Source organism: Colletotrichum acutatum (genome assembly GCF_030867785.1).
Source record: "Colletotrichum acutatum strain CBS 112980 chromosome Unknown BDZ83scaffold_53, whole genome shotgun sequence".
Lineage (NCBI taxonomy): Eukaryota > Fungi > Ascomycota > Sordariomycetes > Glomerellales > Glomerellaceae > Colletotrichum > Colletotrichum acutatum.
The window spans coordinates 215277-231031 of record NW_026849047.1 but is presented as its reverse complement, the minus strand read 5'-3'; the positions used below and the strand labels follow the sequence as shown (position 1 = coordinate 231031).

The 15755-nt window shown below is 52.2% G+C and overlaps 3 protein-coding genes across 3 annotated transcripts; 1 reads left to right on the top strand and 2 right to left on the bottom strand.

The window, feature by feature from the left end:
* Positions 1 to 803: 803 nt before the first annotated feature.
* BDZ83DRAFT_652309 (uncharacterized protein) lies at positions 804 to 3420 on the top strand (the record flags this gene model as incomplete). The annotated part of the gene is made up of 4 exons (XM_060510515.1): positions 804 to 832; positions 1071 to 1252; positions 1911 to 2915; positions 2984 to 3420. The coding sequence occupies 4 exons, from the start codon at positions 804 to 806 to the stop codon at positions 3418 to 3420; spliced, it is 1653 nt and encodes a 550-aa protein (XP_060364401.1).
* Positions 3421 to 9813: 6393 nt separating this feature from the next.
* BDZ83DRAFT_731225 (uncharacterized protein) lies at positions 9814 to 10341 on the bottom strand (the record flags this gene model as incomplete). The annotated part of the gene is made up of 2 exons (XM_060512864.1): positions 9814 to 10077; positions 10135 to 10341. The coding sequence occupies 2 exons, from the start codon at positions 10339 to 10341 to the stop codon at positions 9883 to 9885; spliced, it is 402 nt and encodes a 133-aa protein (XP_060364400.1). The 3' UTR covers positions 9814 to 9882.
* A 1156-nt stretch (positions 10342 to 11497) lies between these two features.
* On the bottom strand, positions 11498 to 13578 carry BDZ83DRAFT_623367 (rab-GTPase-TBC domain-containing protein). Its single transcript, XM_060508378.1, has 2 exons — positions 12287 to 13578; positions 11498 to 12232 (listed from the first exon to the last, which is right to left on the bottom strand). The coding sequence occupies exons 1-2, from the start codon at positions 13568 to 13570 to the stop codon at positions 11885 to 11887; spliced, it is 1632 nt and encodes a 543-aa protein (XP_060364399.1). The 5' UTR covers positions 13571 to 13578; the 3' UTR covers positions 11498 to 11884.
* Positions 13579 to 15755: the final 2177 nt, after the last annotated feature.

The following is a 15755-nucleotide window of genomic DNA, read 5'->3' as shown; positions in this document are numbered from 1 at the left end:
TTCATCTCCTTTCCCGCGTCTCCATTCAGCATCTGCATCTGCATCAGTATCCGCACCTGCAACCCCCGGCCGGGGTTCCTTGGGAAAGGGAAATGGCGAAATAACGAAAGAGGGAGACAGACACGCGCTCACACGGAGGACTACACTACTATGTGGTGTACTCTGTTGAGAGGAGGAACTTACACCACACACACCTTGCCGATTTCCATATCCAGGCACTTGCACATTGTACTTTTACAGGACACACCCCCGTCACCCTTCCCGCTCGTGGGCCCGCGGGTTCCCAAACTCCATAGAACAGAAGCCGTTGAATGCCTGCCCCCCTCCATGACCATGATCCATCCTCATCCTCCCAGAAACCACATATTACAATACCCACAGTACGCCCTGGCTCTCGTTACTACTCCAGCGATGCATCGGCACATCGTCAGCTCCTGGCGCTTTGATTCATACCATATTCTGCCGTGGAGGTTTCGAGGCTCCGGAGATCTACGGTACAGGTCAAAAAGAAGGGACGTCGGGGGTCAGTGTGTCACTGTCAAGTTCTGGGTTAGCCTAGACTGTGATTCCGCCTCGAGTACGGATGCTTCGTTTCTGTACATCGATTCCACGATGCGAGTTGTCCTTCCATCAGCCTTGCTTGCTGTGCCAACCCAGAGCAGCACACTCAGCCCTTCCCAATCTTGCCTTACGCGGTCGGCACTAAAAACGTCTTCATGCCTAAATGAGGCCGGGCCCGTTCGTGGAGCTGGGTTCATCACCGTACGCCCCGCCCTTGGTCTGTACTACGAATCCCGATATGGATGGATACAGTAAAGGATTGTGAGGTAAGGTATCTGAGACTGGGGGAGACGAGGGCGAGAACGATGGACGAAGAGCCCACGCGTGCCGTGGTATATGATACCTCTGCTTTCCTTGACCTGGGCTCGCCTTTCCCTCACTATCTGTACTAAGTATTCGTACACACTTATCCGTACAACGGCATCGTTGCTAGCTGGTCTGTTCCTTGCAAGCTGCCGTGCCTTACTAGTCCCAGCTGGGCACGGAGTTGCTTCTCATTCTCTCTCTAGGCCCTGGGGCTCGGGTCTGGGTCTAGGTCTGGGTCTCTGGGTCTCTGGGTCTCTGGGTCCCTCTCGTCCTTTGGGAAAGGATAGTGAGGTACTCCGTACCTTGGACTACTATGTGCCTACCTTGCGGATAGAAGCTGCTGGTGTTGCCGCTTGTGCTGGTGCTGGTGCTGGTGCTGGTGCTGGTGGGTGGGAGTCTGGAAAAAATACGTACCCCCCTCTCGGGCGTGAAATGGAAAGAGAGGTGTCCAGGGCAGGCGTACGGAGTAGGCGTGTATGTACTCGGTACGGAGTACTGCGTACGGTGTGTGGTGTCTGTGAGGTGGTGTCTGTCCCTTTCCCTTCCCAGTCCAACCCAAGTCCTCTTTCCCAACTTGGAGCTGGCCGCCCTTCCAGCTTCGCGCCTGTAAAAAAGGTTATTTCCACCACCTGCACCCCCCAATACCTCCATTTGTTCTTTCCTACCTTTTACCTTACTTACCTCACCTCTCGCCTCAGGTTTTTTCTTCAACCTTTCTTCACCTGTCTTCCTTCCACCCATCTTGACTGGCCAGCCAGCAGCTTTTTTCCTCACTTTTCCACTTCTTTACCTTCCTTCAAACTCCCCTTTGTCTCAATTTCTTCTCCGACTGCTCGCTGCCTTCTTATTCTTCACCAGCAGCTTGAGCTTCAGCTTCACTTTCTTGACTCGACACGATTCCATACACAACAACCAGAGGAAAAAAAAAAAAAAACACACATCAACACCAGAAACAAAATCAGCCACCCATGTTGTCTGATTTCACCTTCAACAACTTCTAAAAACCACCTGGAGCACATGAGTATACATGACCATGCTCACAGTTAAGCAGCCAACACACTACGGCTACAAGTCCGTCCATGACCTACCTACTCCGCCCTCGACATCCCGACCCTCGCCTCCCTTGTCTTACCAAGACCACCCTTCGCACAAGCTGCTGCCGTCCATTCCCCGTAGTCACAGCCCAGCTGGCCAGCCTATGTCGGCACATCATCGTGGCCTGCCTCCCCCGGCGGCCATGACTTTGCCGCCTCAGCCGCCTCACGCAAGCTCGGCTCCTCCTCCGCCACCTCCTCCGGCGCCCCAATCCATCGGCCAAGCTCAATCTAGCCATGGCCACCTGATGGGCCAGCTGCCCGGACCTCCGCCGCAGTGGCAAGGTGCCGAGGATTCCATGAGGAGTTGGCTGGCAGCAAAGACCGAAGAAGAGCGCAGGAGACAGGAGGAAGAGAAGACGAGGCAAGAGACTCTGCGCCTGGAGCAACGGCGCATCGAGGCCGACATGCTACGAACCTCGTTGAGCGGCGGAATTCCCCCGCCCATTGTTCCTCTTGTCTTTGCCGGAATGGGAGGCGGTGTTCCTCCTGCGGCTCTGGAATGGGCACAGCAATTTCTCGCCCAGCAGGGTCAGCCTCAGCACCCCCAGCTGCTACCTTCCCAGGGTCCTCTTTCGCCCGAGCATCGCCGCGATTCTCAGTCCCAGCCCTACGGCCAATATGCGGGCGTCCCGTCGACGCCGAGCTCCGCCCCCGGACCTCACGGATTCCCTGCCTACCCGGGCTCTCCCCAGCGGGGAAGGGCAACGACTTTGTCCTCGACTGGCTCGGTGTCCCGGCCGCTGGGATCTAGCAACCTTCCCAGCCTCAACACGAACGTTCCCCATTCTGGCCCACCAGGCCCGTCGGCACTGCAGAGCCACCAGCACGCAGCTGCGCAGTCTGCGCAGTCTCAACAGGAGGCCCAGCCGAGCCCGTCCATCTACTTTCACCACTGGCACCCGCCGACATCCCAAGCCGGAGGTGGCTCTACTCAGCCTGCGACACCCTCCGGTGCGTCCAGCAAAACCAAACGAAAGAGAGAGTCGCTTTAGGCTAACCTTGGCTGGTGTGGCCGTTAGGGGAGTCTCCTAGGAACAAGCGCAAGGCCACAGGCCCGCAGCCAGCCCCTCCACCGCCAAGTCAACATCAACGCTTGCGGTCGCCTCCTTTCCACGGTGGATCAACGCTTGAGAACCCCCCGCCGGGGCGAAGACGGGGCCACACACGACAGCGCAGCGATCTTTCGTCGTATCGGCCGACGGGTCGCGGCCGAGGTGAGAGTTTCGGGACGCCTCGAGGCATGTCTCCTCAAGTCGCAAGCTTCAGCACGGCCCCGGAGTACGGCAGCGCCAGTTCGGTACCTGCTCAACAACAGCAACAAGCACCGAGGAGTGTTGGTGGACATTCGGTATCATCCTTGTTGTCCGAAGAGCCATCACACGCAGCTCAGTACGGACCGACGCCAACGGAAGCTTATCAAGGGCAGGGCGAGGAGCGACGACGATCCCCGTTGTGAGGGGTGAACGGACGGGACGGACGCGTGGGGTCGCAGGATCAGCAGCCATGCGACAGGCAGCACTGATTGAAATTTGGCCCGGGCCAATTTTACGACTTGTTTCAGCCATACCATCACGGCGAAATTTCGCGAAACGAGATGCATGAGTACGACATTTTCTTCCGAATTTTTCGCTTCTATTGGATTCATTCCGCCACGTTATTCTTCGGCTATGACTCTCAGCCTTTCCAACCCTTGTGACTGAAAACAGTGAGGGGGGTGGGAAAGGCAGAGAGGGCATTCGACGGCGGCTTCAGATTGCCGTCGATGATTTCGATTTCAAAAAGAGAGAGAGGCATGGATTTCTTCTCTCAGCTTGACGCCTTTCCAGAAGATCTGAGACTGGAGGCGCGCATTCTTCACTTCTTCAAAAGGCATGCACGGGTCACGGCACTTCACTTCTTTCGATTCTTTCTTCTTCTTTTAGGCGGGCGGGTACATCCACAGCCGATGAGCCTCGGGTTTTTATCATGGATTCAACTTTTTTGCTTCTCTTTCTTCCCACACCTGGTGTTTTGATGTGTATGGTACTGTCAACACTGCATTTTTTGTTTGGGTGTACCTATAGCTGTCGGGTGTGGTGGAATCATCAACGGCCGGCCAAAATCCACCTGCGAGGTGAGACTCATCAAGGGGGTTTGGTGAGAGCATTAAGACTCAGGTTGGAGTTAGTTTATTTTTCAACTTCTCGATTTGGACAAGTTTTCTCGAAATGGATGGGTGGACTTTGGCAATATCTTCACTCTTGTTGGCTTCTTGAAATCTAGGGCTGGCTTCTTTTGGGCAATCTTACATGTATCATGATACCCTGCAGAAAAGACAAAAAACAAGACAAGACGCATTTTTGCAGAGACGGACAGACGTGTTTCAACCCCTTGGAGATTGATACCTTATCTCGCTTGTTTGATTATTGCGCGTTGGGGGTGTGGGAAGCCCGGAGGGGTGATTTGGGAAGGGGGCCGGGAACCAGGGTAATTAGATGACGCCCTGCACCGAGTTATCCCATTACCCCTCCTCTCCTCTCTTCTCTCTCACTCTCTCGCCATTTTGTGGCTTGACCCCCTTGTCAGCCGGAAATGGTCAAATACTAGGACGATGTGAAAGGAAGAGAGAAGGAGTGATGAAAAGTCATCCACCAACTTCGGACGTTGCATTGCCTACCTAGGCCACTAGGCAGTGGGTTGACACGGCGCGCGGCAAACTTCAAGACTTGGATGGGAGGGAGCTACACTAACGCTGAGAAGGGATGACGATGGTATAGCAAAGCTGGATTAAGCTCGGGGCGGGAGATTAGCATCCCCTCGGCGATGGAGATGAGGAGTGGAGAATCTTGGCTTCTTTTTTTTTCTTTTCTTTTTTTCTTCCTTAGGTGTCCGGGCGTCTCTTCTTTTTTTCCCTCAGTGGTAATGGGTAATCATGGCCCGCCCTCTTTTTTTTTTCGCCCGGTGGAGTCTAGCTGCCGGGTGGGCCCCGTCGCCCGCCGCCCTTCCGCCCGTCGCCCGCCGCCGTGGGTGGCCATGGGGCGGATTGCCCGTGTCGGGTGCCCGGACCTCGAGGTTGCGTCGACGTCGGTAATGAGGTTCGCTCCCTTTTCCTCCATTCCCACAATATTGATTGCGTTGGGGGAGGGTTTTTGTGCCTGGCTTCCTTACGTCCCCTCCCCGATCTGGCCAAGGTCAAGGTGCACACCCGAGGCAAGTCTAAGCCTGTACGGAGTGTAGGCGCGGATTTTCTCAAGTCTTGTCTGGGCGAACATGGTCTTGGATGATGAGACGATTGGGCGATTGACGTCTTTTTTTTTTCTTTTTTTTTCTTCTTTTTTTTTTCTTGGTGTATTTCTGTACGCGCGGATCGGGTTGGGGACAGTGCGTCTCGAAACCGGGTGACTGCATGAGTGCGTGCCACATGGGGCGCTCAACCGCGTCGTTGATATTGGTCGACTCAGCGTCAGGTTTCTTGTTGAATGGATTGTTCATCTGCACTGACTATGGAGTAACGAAATGTAGCTAATTTTGTGGTCCTTTTTGGCTTGCGTGCTCTCAACGTGGAAAAAGCAATGAGGCAATGAAGAGAACCGTTGCCAGGAGCAATGCACACGCGGGAAGGTAGCCAGCAATTCAGGATACAGGATTTGGCGCTACGTGAGGCCGGGTATCTCAGGTAAGTATACTTGAGCGGGGCAAGACTTTTTTTTACGCAGGACAGGTCCCAATTCTGATTCAACCCGAAACAATGGCAGGTATTCGCTTCCATTCCATGTGTCCTTCCCGGATGGGGGCAGGAACCACTACCAGCATGACAGCTAGGTTCTCGAAAAGAATGGCCCGCCAGCCCTGACTTTGACGCAAGTCTAATTAATTGTCCGTAGCTTCGTTTCGTTTGTTTTTTGGTGTCTCTCTACTTTCGACTTGACACGTCAGAGAGATCTCCATTCGTCGAATCGTCGCTCCTCCTGACGAAGAGGAATGTGGGCATTTGTTTTGGATTTCATCATCAGTGTTCGAGACTTTTTGGGCGTGGGTAACTTAACGAACTGGGTTATGGGCTTGATTTCCTGATTGGGAATCTGACCGGTCCTGGCGGTGCTACCTGGTATACGAGTGTCAGAATGCGCAGTTGGGTATGAATGGAATTTGCCCTTTCTTCTGTAGATGCCACTTCCCCGTCTCGCCTGCGGGCAATTTCTCCTTTACGCTTGGGGTCGAGAAAGGTAGTTGCGGTGTTGTTTGTTGAATATGAGGTAGGGGTCACGATATCTGTACAACAGGCGGGCAGGCATGGGCACGGAGGAACAGAGAGAGTGAGAGAGGGGTGTAACCTCCTAAATGCTTGTTTGTTTGTACCCAATCCGTACAATACCGATGACTGGGGATGGATAAATCGAGAGACGTACGGATACGTACGTCTAGAAACGGACGCGGTGGCACGAAGGCGTAATCATGTCAAATCGAAGATGAAGGTCCCGGGATATGGAACTATGAAATGGGATGGCATGCGAAACGTGATACTAGTTCAGCAAGGAACCCGCGCACCGTTATCTCTTCGTTCGACTGTCGAATCAGCTTCGGCTTGGCTCGGCTTGGCTTGACTTGACTACCTGGGCCGAAAGTGTATATCTCGGCTATTGCAGGAGGGAAGGGGGCATTCGTACGGATAGGTGAGGTTCGTCTTAAGGATCCGCCACATATAGGGCTGCCCTGTGCCGGCCGGTGGTGATGGCGCGGCGCGCACGGATATGAGTTCAAGCGCTGTGGGGGTGTGAGGTGTAAGCTAACTCAGGCGGGGAGCCTCGGGACGGGGGAGGGCCGTGTTGAGAACCGAAACCCAGAGGGCCGGCCGGCGTCCGTACCCTTTTTTTTTTTTTTCTGTGAGTGGTACAAGATTGAACTCATTGCCTGTGCGCTTCGGGCGTCTGTCTTTTGTTGGCGCTTAGCAAAAGCGAGTTTGCTGCGCTGCGGTGTAAGACGACGCGAGCAAATTGCTCACACGGCACATTAAATACAGTGTGTGGTACAGAGTAGTATGTCTTACCTTGATATCTTGGAATCTTTCACTTGGCTACACTAGATGGAATGACTCGATTCAATACTACCCGGCGTAGCACCTCAGGCGTTCTTGACTCGGTTATTTGTAAGGTCCAGCGATGCCATAGCGTCAAGAACCACGATAAATTATTTGCAACATTTCGTTTGAAAGTTCGCAATCTGTTCTCCACGTCCATGCGACCAGCGTCCTTCAGTCCACCCTTCGATTGTGAAACCTCTTTCGTTGACGCATCACTTGGGGCTCGGGAAGTTTGGGGGGCTACCATGCATGGACCATCAACGATTCAGATTGGCAGATACTACCCTCAAAGGCGGCCGACCCTTTATCAACCCGATTTTGGAAAATCATCCGTCGAATGCAACTTTGCAACTTTTACCGACCTGTCAGGAATGCCTAGCCATATACACAATACAAAAACCTGATGTCGGAGCAGGTGGGGTTTACTCTTCCCATGTTGGAGTCTTGGAAGTTGGAGATGGGCTATTGCTGATCTTTTCCCTCATCGAAAAGCGGACGACGCATCTTATCAGGGAATTCAACGACCGAATTCCGGTTTTCTCTCAAAGTCATACGACATTACCCCAGTGCCAGGAGAATTAGAGTATCAAGCGAGCCATGGAGGCTTGAAGATCTGAGCACATACCAGCACCAGATCGGGAAAGCAAGCAAGTGGAAGACGGAATAGAATGCCGGTCCACACACGTGGTCGCCTTCTTATTACCACTCCCAGTATCATTGGCACCGTAATATGCTGTCTGAGGTGTATGCTCTACTGAATATACAGAAAACATGACATAACACTAGTAGGTAGCTGTGGCAGGAACTGTAACAGGCATTCTGGAAGTAGAGTGAAGGTACCACAGACGGCAACCTATCGTGTCACCCACTTGGAAAGGCTAGGGCTACACCGTATACAGGAGCGCCTCTTTTGTCCTTGGGGGCCACGTGAAATTAGGTAGGACAGCCGCCACCGAGTTGGGTTTGGATCTTGCTTGGAATACATCTGCGGACATTTACTCTATTGAACGGAATTCACGGTTTTTCGACGAGATTGCTGCTTCGCCGTCTCGGATATTGAGGTGACATCGTCAACTAGGCATGGGGGTTCTGGGGAAGCAGTGGTAAATTGGCAACCGGAGGAATTAGCATGGATACTCTATATGAAATGTACCGAAGCCTGTCTTGATAGCGAGGATAATACTAAGATTATGGGGGATGATGAAGACTTGGATACCTCCTATCTAGATCGCTGCAACTACCTAGTATGGTTGAGAACCATGTGCTAAGTGTAAGTCGCGTAAGACGCCATGTGTATGGATGGAATCAAACTGAGTAGGAAATAGCATATCACAGCATTCTACTTCATCTCCTAATCTCATTAAGATCTCTCCTATGAATGCACCAGTGGCGTAATCGTTCCTGTGTGACTCTTCTGAAACATGCTTGTGGTCTGTCGGGCCATTACGCTGCTATCCTGGACTGCCTGACATTCTTACACATTATGAGGAAAGGAAGCAACACGACCAAGAGGCAGATCTCCAAAAACGCCTTACCTTTTTGAGCTAACTTTCATTGAGGAAGCCTTCACTGCTAAAGGACTCCTTCTGGAAGTTGAAAGAGAATAAGGTAATGCGTGTCTAGAGACGTGGTGTGAGCCATGGTCGGTCTGGCAAGCCAGAGCACCTTCCTTGATATAAGCCACATGCTCAACCCAAGTCTCGAAGAATAAGAGTTACAGACGAAGTAGATGCAGTAAAAATGAGAAACCAGCTATGGGCAAGTACTCCTTCAAAGTCGTGGCAAAACTCGAGATAAGTGGCTGGTGCGCTATCGTGGAGTATAGTCAATTTTGGCTTCGTAGGCTGGCACATACGACCATACCCATTGGAAAACTCGGGATCCCGTCCGCTCTCCCATAGATAAGCCAATGAGGGCCGGATTAGTAGTTGGGTCGGTGACGACCAGCGAATACCTGGTGTTGTATGTTTTTGCCGTCTTTTTGAAGTGTTTTGATGTTTCTGTCTTGGTGGGTGACGATGTCGTGACGATAGGAGTCTGGCATACTGTTTGTGGTGAACTTGCAGCTTGTTTCAAGGTGGAACAGGTTCTGCGAGGTACGATCAACTAATTTGACGAAGCAGGTTCATGTCAAATAGAGGAAGTGGGAGAAAACTGCAAGGTTTTGAACTCCTTCATTTTGCGCCTGGTTTGCATGTTACACTTTGTCATATCGGTTAGGGACTGCACATTGCAGATAGAGACAATATCCGAAGCCTTTAATACTAAAAGACGTTGCGTTTATTAAGTTCCATTGCTTGATCCAGGTACTGTCATTCTGCGTCTTGCTTTCCCAGTTACCATTCCGGGAGGGGTTTGATAACCATACCTAACTTATCTGTATACTTGCAAACGACACCTCAATTGTCACACCGTCTTGAGAACAGGGTAAGACGTGAAATAAATGCAGCAAGAACGATGGTTCGAATACATACAGAAGAGTATCCTTGAGCCAGTGTAAGCGTCGTTGCCCTGCGTCGACAAAGTGATGGCGGCTACTTTCAACAGAATCTTCATCACTATCTCGGTCACCTGTTTTCATTAACTGATCAAAAGCCAAAAGAGCATTATCAACAAGAACTGTACCAGACTTGGCTGCGCATGATCCCCAAATTTATCAGCCCGTACCGCTTAGTTATCCGCCCAGTACTCATCCCCATTGCCCCTACAATTATTCCTCACACAATACGAAGTATTCTCCCCGTCATCCGTATTTGGCGCCGTGATCTTGTATACACCCCCCTTAGGCTTGGAGCTTCCGCCCCCCGACATCTCCCAGTCCTGGACCTCGTACTCGGTATGCGCAAGCGACCACCACACTTAGAGCGACTGGTTCTCCGTGCCATCGCGGTTGCTGCAGACCTTCGTCTCACCCGTGGTCATGGCTTCGGAGACAGCGAAGCCGTCGCTGAAGAAGCCTCGCGGGTCGGTGATGGAGGCGCTCCATTCGATTGTGTAGGTCTCGCTATCCTCCTTTTCGATGCCGCATGGGCCGTCGGTGCATTTGTGCGTAGTCTGATACGTTAATTAGAAGCTGGAAGTTGCGAAAGCTTTCATTTTTTTTATACTCACGGTTACTTGCTTGTGTAAGAACTTCTTCTTGGGGTTCCCGTCGCCGTGCTTCAATGTTTTGATGTATGGGATACAAGGAGGAGGGGTGATCTGTCGTCCTTTAAAGAGCTCCGAGGCGGCGTTGTTCAGGTGGCTGGAGTCGTCAAGGGGAGCCGCTGATGCTGTAATTGCAAGTACGAGGGCGAGGAAAAGGATGTTCTGGAGCATCTTGGAAGGCGCAACGGTTGCTTTGATATCTGAGGATACTTCGTTTTGGGTGCGTGTGCGCGCTGTGGTTGATAAGGAGAACAAGTCTAGAGGGTATTGACTATGGTTCTAATAGCTCAGTTTGGATGCGTTCAATATGATAGTTCTTAAGATATGTACGATCGATCGTCTTTCGTGGTCAGGCTGTCAGCGCTACTATCAAAATCCTGCTCGGCGAATTTGAAGATCAAAGATGACAGTGCTTCAGCTTTGTGTCCCGCCTTACTCGTCGGTTTAGTAAACAGTACGTTACAACTCGCGTCGATGCCTGTTCTGCGAAACCATTTGACATCATAAAGTCTAGTTGATGTGAGACTTCATCGTGAACGGGCGCAATCGTTACACCGAATCGTGGAATCCCAGCTCACTTGTTTGCCTATTGCAACCAGGCCAAAGTTTTGGCGATCTTGGCTTGGTGCACCCTCGAGAACACAGCCTCTACAGTGTCTCAATCCTCCGGTGTACCTTCAGCCATGGCCTCTTGCTTGAAGTCATCCATATCCAAGTTATCAGCGCACCTGCAAACGTCACACAATTGTTACACACAGTCCACATCTCGTGATTGATCGTGGCCCGAATCAGCCCGTGTTGATATAGACGTGAACAGGGCAACGAACCTTCTTCTGGCACCAAGTGAAAGTCCCATTTATCGTAGCGGATGTGAGACAGGATATGGAAGATCAAGGCACTAGGCAGGGCCGTTTGTGCGGTCCATACCAACCTTCGATGCCTAAATTCTCTGCCGATGGATCTGTGTTCGAACAGCTCAGCTTGGAAGTATCTGGCCTCTCTGTTGACCAAGTCATAACAAAAGGTCCGACATGATGCAGTCAGCTTCGTACTGATATCGTGAGGGACTCCCTTATCCCAATCTCTCACATATTCCGCAACGACAAACAAAAACGGAAAATCTGAGCAATTTCAGAGATAACAGCAAGTTGAGATCCCATAACCCTCTTAACACAGAGGGGGCTCATTATTAATAGCTGTACCGGCACGGAAAGAAGGCGGACTACAAGGTGCGATAAAGCGATCATTGAATCAGGCTTGGCCATGTCCTCAAGACTGTTTGGCATGGGTAGAGTAGACACTGAGACGATGTTGGGATCAACGTATACTCGAATAACACATTATATATTGATTTGATGCTGTATATGAAGGTGGCACCAGGCTATTGTATGGCATAAAGGGTATATGAAAAATTCGTGCTGCGGCTCCATTCCTCTCGCATCGCTTTTCTGGTTCTGCTTCCCGCAACCCACGTGGCTTTCTCCAGCGTTTCGTTCGTTTCGAGTGCACAAATGAAATCCCCCATAACAGCAGATACGAGGTTTGCAGTTCATCCCAGGGTATTGGTCGACGACATGCGTCGAAGTCAACATGACCGACTCCATAAACGCCTTGCACGCATATCCATAAATCGGAGGTTGTGGTGTAATAACAAAGGAAATGTGGGAATGAGCCGGCCGACCGAAGCTCAAGCAGGCGGCAAAAATAAGACCTTCTACTTCCTCTTTTGTCGGGCCTTCCACTCGGCTCGTGTCACCTTCATGAGGATATCCTCATCTTTGACCGGAATCCAGGAGGTCAAAGCCTTCATGGCGTTCTCAAAGTCCGAGTCAAGAAGAACGTCCCGCAGCGCGTGAATCAAAGCCGCGCTGGTAGAGTGCAGAATGTCAATGCCGTTCATGGTGACGGGAGATTCAGGAACTTTGGGGGAGTCTGTGGGGTTTTCTCCAAGAAGCAGGAAGACATCCCAAACGCGGAGCTGAGCCGCGAAAGGGATGGATAAGTTGAATAGTGTTAGGTACCATCGAGTACCGTAGGCTGTAGGATCGATGCAGAGCTCAGTCTAGAAAAAAAATCAGTCTAAAGTCATCGGTTCAGAAACGCGTGGATGTCTCACCAGCTTCTTGGCGACGTCCTTGCCATCCAGCCACTTGGTTTGAAAGTCATTCAAAGCCGCCATCAGGCCGTCAAAGCCAGGACTGTACAGCTTCTCTAGGCCCCGTAGTTGCCACATCCGTACGAGCATGACGAAGCACTTCTCTTCGTCAAAGTAGCAGAGCAACGTCGCTGCCAACGAAGCCATGCCTTGAACGTAGCCAGTATTCGGGAAGTAAAGCGATAACGCGTGCAAGACTCGAAACAGCAAGCGTTGACCACCTCGATAACGCTTCCGGAACATGACGTGCCTGCTGATGGTACGAGGGACGTCCAGGTCGATTTGCACATCATCTGGCGAGCCTCTGCACTGAAGGCGATGGAAGTCGGTGATGATGGAATCCTCAGACGGGGAGTCCTTGTGAGCTCTGGCGCTAGTTGCCATGAACGAATACCAGGCAGATGCTCTCCATCGGTCGGGGATGCCTTTCCACGTCCTGTCGATGAGTTTTTGGTTCTTAACATCGAAATCGAACTCCATGCCTTCGCCGTCTTTCCCCTTCTTAACGATCTTGGCCATTTTACGCCACTTTTCAGACCTCTCCCATTCCTTCTTCTTGATGGCCTCGGAAATTTTCTCTACCTTCTCTTCATCGCCCAATGAAAGCGAAAGCATTTCTCCAGCCTCGTCCATCCATCGTCGATCGCGGTTGTGTGGGAGTAGATTTCCTGCTTGTCTGATTGCGGATCGGGTCGACCGACGAGACGCAACCGAAGCCTTCGATCCTTGAGTGTTGAGCGATCTAGCGGACACCTTCCTACTGGGTCCTCTGGATGGCAAGCCCAAACCAAAGGCATCCCGCTTGGAAAAGACGTGCTTCCTTCTGGGCGCCGACTGCGACGATCTAGGTTCAGCGGGTGTGCCGTTGCTCTTCTCTGGCTTGCGCGGACTGATGAAGCCGTAACGGTCGATGTCGTATCCCTCGAGGTCTTCCCAGTCTTCGAGACCACCGGCCACCTCATACTCGCTGCGCGTTTCGGGTCGTTGGGAATAAGAACTTCCAGATCTTGGAGTTCCCCAAACGGGAGGCTGGAGCTCGGCGACGCTGCAGAGAGAACACACATTAGCATACTGGTTGGGCACCAATCCGGGCAAAAGGAAACCATACGGATCATTCTCGACCTCCTCCGTCGGAGTTTCGGCGGTCGAGTTGAGACGCTCGCCAACATCCGACGGTCGGGCTCCGTCTTCCCACCTGAGGCCTTCGCCGGATTCATAGAGCGATCTCACCTTTCGAGATTCCATCTCCACGTCCGCGGACAAGACGCAGATGCTGGGGGTCGTCATTGTGGCTTGCGAGGCCGACTCTGCAGTCGTCTCTGCCGTCGTTGCGTCAGTCGTGGTCGTCTCTTCCGTCGTTGCTTCGGTTGTGTTTGTGTCGGTGGCGTTCAAGTGGTTCGCGCTGGTCTCAGTGGTGCTGACGGCAGTGGACTGGGGCGGCTCTTCGTATTGAATGTGGAGGATGGGGACCGATGCAGGGGCATCAGCAGGGGGGTCTGGCGGAGGCGCGTGGGCTTTGTCCGTTTGCGACTGTCCATCCATTGTTCCGTCGGTGGTTTGTGCGGGGAACGCGCGAAGACCACCAAACATGAGACTGCCTCGATTGGAGAAAGACAGAGTTGTTAAGAAGTCATCTTCGAGGAGGTTGTCCGTGGGGATGGACACTGAAATGGGAGAGAAGTAAGAGGCATCCTTGCTCAGGAGTTGGAAGTCTTCGTGGATGTTGACAGGGGAGAAATTAGGCGAGTCATCGGAGGCTGCAAATGAGGACCGCGAATGGGAGATGATTGGCGCCGATGCAGGTGATAGGTCACCCAGACTCTTGTCCCGCAACTCAACGGGAGAATCGACCGATAAGGTGCTGCTAAGACTCCCAGATTTCTTTCTTTCCGCAACCGCAATTTCGACCTGCACAGTTTGATAATGATCCATGCTATTGACCTCTTTGCCGATGCAAGGCGTGGACCAACGACCAGAGATTTTTTTGCTCAAAACCAACTCATCGACGGAAGTACTTTCGCAAACCGGTGGTGTCACAGGTTGTTCCGTTTGTTGCACAACAGCCGTGTTGGCCCCCAGAGCAGCAATCTTGGCGCATGCACGACTCTCTTCGTCCTCGCAGTCCTCTTCTGCAATAGTGGTTGAAGGCGATGCAGAAGGTGCCAGCCCTGAATCTCTCTTCCAATCGTTTACCGTAGTATTGCGGGCCGCAGCGCGGGAACGAAACGCAGGATGCTGGTCGATGGCGGGCGGAGGAACAACAACAACAGGGCTGGAGGGCGGACTCGAGAAGGTCGATGATGATGCAGAAGTGGAAGTTCGGCGTGTTGAACAAGAGTGAGATCTTTGGGGAAGTCGTGTAAGAATAGGGATGGGAGGCTCTGCCTGGACCGTCTTCTCGTAGCGAAGGGCAATGAGGCTAGCATCGTCCTTGAAAGGTACGAGCGTAGGCCGGGACTTCAAGCGCATACTGGCGAATTTTTGGGGTGCCATAGCGTGATATTTCAGGATGCTCCGGCCGGGTGTGTGTGTGGGTGTAGCTTGGGGCCGATCAGACCGTGCTCAACTGCTCAGTAGCAGGCCGAGCCGCGATGTCTAGATGCCGGCGTCGGACTGAAGCAAGATGGATTGGAAAGGCGGCCAAGGCGGGTGTGGTGACGATATAAGTGGAGGGCGGGTGGCTCACCGTCGAGCGCGCTGAGGGCCGTAAGCTTGTGATTCAGGTGTGCCAAATTAAGACCTGGGGATTAGATGGGCGCTAGCTCGATTGGGCAAACAAGATGAAGAGCCCGAGGTGAGGAATGAGGGTGGGATGCAATGCAATTCCAACAACAACCCAAGAGAAGGTTGTTAGAGACAAATGCAGCAGGGCCGTGACGTATATGTACACGTGCGGCGATGGTTGAGGGATGGTGTATTCGTAGGAGCAAGCAGGATGTGAGGGCGGCGATGACAAGGACGACGCTGGCGAGACTGGTGTGGTTCTGCTGGCGTCGTGTAAGTCAAGTCACTTTGGTGAGTCTGCGTCTGTGCTAGGTAGCAAAAGAACAGCAAGGCCAAGGTAAGACTGAGCAAGAAATAGGTGTTAAAATACTTTCTAATACTGCGCCGGAGGTGGAGGAACTCTTGGTAGGGGGGTTGGCTACCTTTATGTGGTGAGTGAGGTCGGATCGTTGAGATCCGTTGGGTGACGGGAAAGAGTCGCGTCGTGGGAATTTTTTTTTTTTTGGGAATCAAGCGCGTGCTCAAAGGCGATTGCTCTATCGGAAGGGCGTCTTGGAACGATGAATAAACGCTAAGGTAGGTGCAGGAAAGAAGCTTCTTGAAGTTGAAGAAGGACATGCGAGCCAGTTGTGGACATGAAGTGGTGAATGTGCAAATTCAAGGTCCGGATCCGAAATAGCTGAGAAGGAGGAAGGTATGGATAACT

Coding starts and splice junctions, on each gene's coding strand:
- BDZ83DRAFT_623367 (XM_060508378.1), bottom strand. CDS start 13,570: ATGGAATCTCGAAAGGTGAGATCGCTCTATGAATCCGGCGAAGGCCTC. Junction 12,233..12,286: donor AGGACGTCGCCAAGAAGCTG/GTGAGACATCCA, acceptor TTTTTTTTCTAG/ACTGAGCTCTGCATCGATCC.